This window comes from Limulus polyphemus, unplaced genomic scaffold, assembly GCF_000517525.1.
Source record: "Limulus polyphemus unplaced genomic scaffold, Limulus_polyphemus-2.1.2 Scaffold3489, whole genome shotgun sequence".
NCBI classification, from domain to species: Eukaryota; Metazoa; Arthropoda; class Merostomata; order Xiphosura; family Limulidae; genus Limulus; species Limulus polyphemus.
Genome location: NW_013669099.1, coordinates 49480 through 51312, shown reverse-complemented (window position 1 = coordinate 51312; position 1833 = coordinate 49480). Strand labels below are relative to the sequence as shown.

The 1833-nt window shown below is 32.3% G+C and overlaps 1 protein-coding gene across 7 annotated transcripts in view; it reads left to right on the top strand.

Moving 5' to 3' along the window:
• The window catches only part of LOC106469442 (male-enhanced antigen 1-like), a 50785-nt gene that overhangs the window by 43370 nt on the left and 5582 nt on the right, over positions 1–1833 (top strand). For all 7 annotated transcript variants that reach the window (XM_013929936.2, XM_022397961.1, XM_022397958.1 and 4 more), the window contains one exon: positions 1473–1563. In XM_013929936.2, the coding sequence (XP_013785390.1) occupies positions 1473–1563 (91 nt within the window). The remainder of the gene's footprint in view (positions 1–1472; positions 1564–1833) is intronic.

Here is a 1833-nt window from a genome sequence, read left to right as displayed (position 1 = left end):
ATTATCATTTTCTTTATTTCCCATCATCTTTTGCCATTATTTTATTTTTAATTTTATCTTTATAAACATTGGTTAACATTTCTTATAACTATTATCACACTTAAGTCTCTAATGTACTGCATACACCTCTTTAGCACAAACTACACCTGACACCAACAACTCTAGGTTATGATTACCTAGTTCTCAAGGCTAACTCGTATTGCACATCCAGTTTATGTGACGTCGATATCTGTGCTTATATATTTCATTACACTCGTTAAACATAACCCTTTATTCTCCTAAGGAAGAAGAATGAACTATTCAAAAGCACTCAATTTTGGGTCTTGGGTTTGAAAACCATTACAACTTTTGTATGTGATCCTGTGTGCTAACTTCATAATCAGAATTTGTATTGCAGGGTATTGTTGTACATATGTATAAATAACTGATAGTGTGAAGTAATCACTGTTAAGTTGTTGTTTTTTTTTCTTTATTACAGAACAATTGCCAGTACTTTATCGTTAAAATTTTTCATTTGTAGTCAGTTTATGTTAAAGGCTTGTGTGTAAGGTAAAATTACTTCAAACCTAACTCTCCAGTAAAGGCAACTGTCTATTGTGACAAATATGATACATTTTAAGTTTAAGTAAAGATTTTTTATTGTGATTGTACATTTGAATTCAATCTCTGTATTTCTTGAGGTCTCTGTTATTCAGATAATAAAGAATTATTTCACATGAAATTTCTTGATGAATCTCCCATTATTCTGTGGACCTATCCTGTCACTCATGAGAGAAATAAGTTTTACCTGAGAAAACTACAAGTCTTAGGCATTTCAATTTTTAATGTTTATTTCTTGTAATCTGGAATACAGTGCACAAAAGAAGGAGCCTTGTGGGTTGGAAAAGCATACTAATGATACCCCAAAACTATGTCCAGTGGCCTAAGACACTGTGGGATATAATGATGAAGTGTTGTACAACATATCTTGACCATTCTTAGTGAATCATCCTACAATGACTTCAGCTTGATGCAACACGCAGTTGAGGATGCACACATCTTCAGATTCTTAAGAAAAGATGGCCTCCCCCAAATGTGAAGAAAATGACAAAATATTTTCTTTCCTTCAGTTTTGTTACTTCATCCAATTACATCTCAATGCCTATATATTTATAGACTTAAGTTTCAGTGTTGTTGAATTTGCTGTAAGTTGGTTGATTAAAAAAAATGCTTGGGTATCTAGAAAAACACATATCATTTGCATTAAGTTTTAAAGTTCTAATAACTTTAAGCCATCACAAGTAAATAAATCTTTTAAATTGCTGCTGCAAGCCTTCAAGAGTAAGAACTTACAATTGTTTAAGCTTTGGTAGATTTAAGAATTTACCTTTTCGTTGTTTTTTTTAAGAGTTTTTTCATGTACAGGTAAATGAAACTGTTTGCTAGAAAAGATAATTGTACTGTTTTTTTTTATCTTCATTTTTTTCTGTTAGACCATAAATGCCTCCCTGTCTTCTGAAAGGAATCCATCCACTACCATGATAGAGGTTGGTGAAAGTTCAAACTGTCATCCTATGGATAAAGGTAACTCACATGCACAAGTATTTTTTTAGAAAGGACTTGCTGAAACTTGACGATAGTTGCTTAAATGTAACTGTGCTTCATTTGTTCCATTATTAACCATTCAGAAGTGGCTTAGAATGCACCATTTTAACTTCAAAAGAGAAAAAAATACAATTACAATGAAATGAGAGAAACCCTCTTCTGTGTTTTTTGTTATTTAAGATTTTTACCACTCACAGGGGACCGGGCGAATGAAACCTGGTTATGCCGTAAAGCCCGCAAAGTATCTTT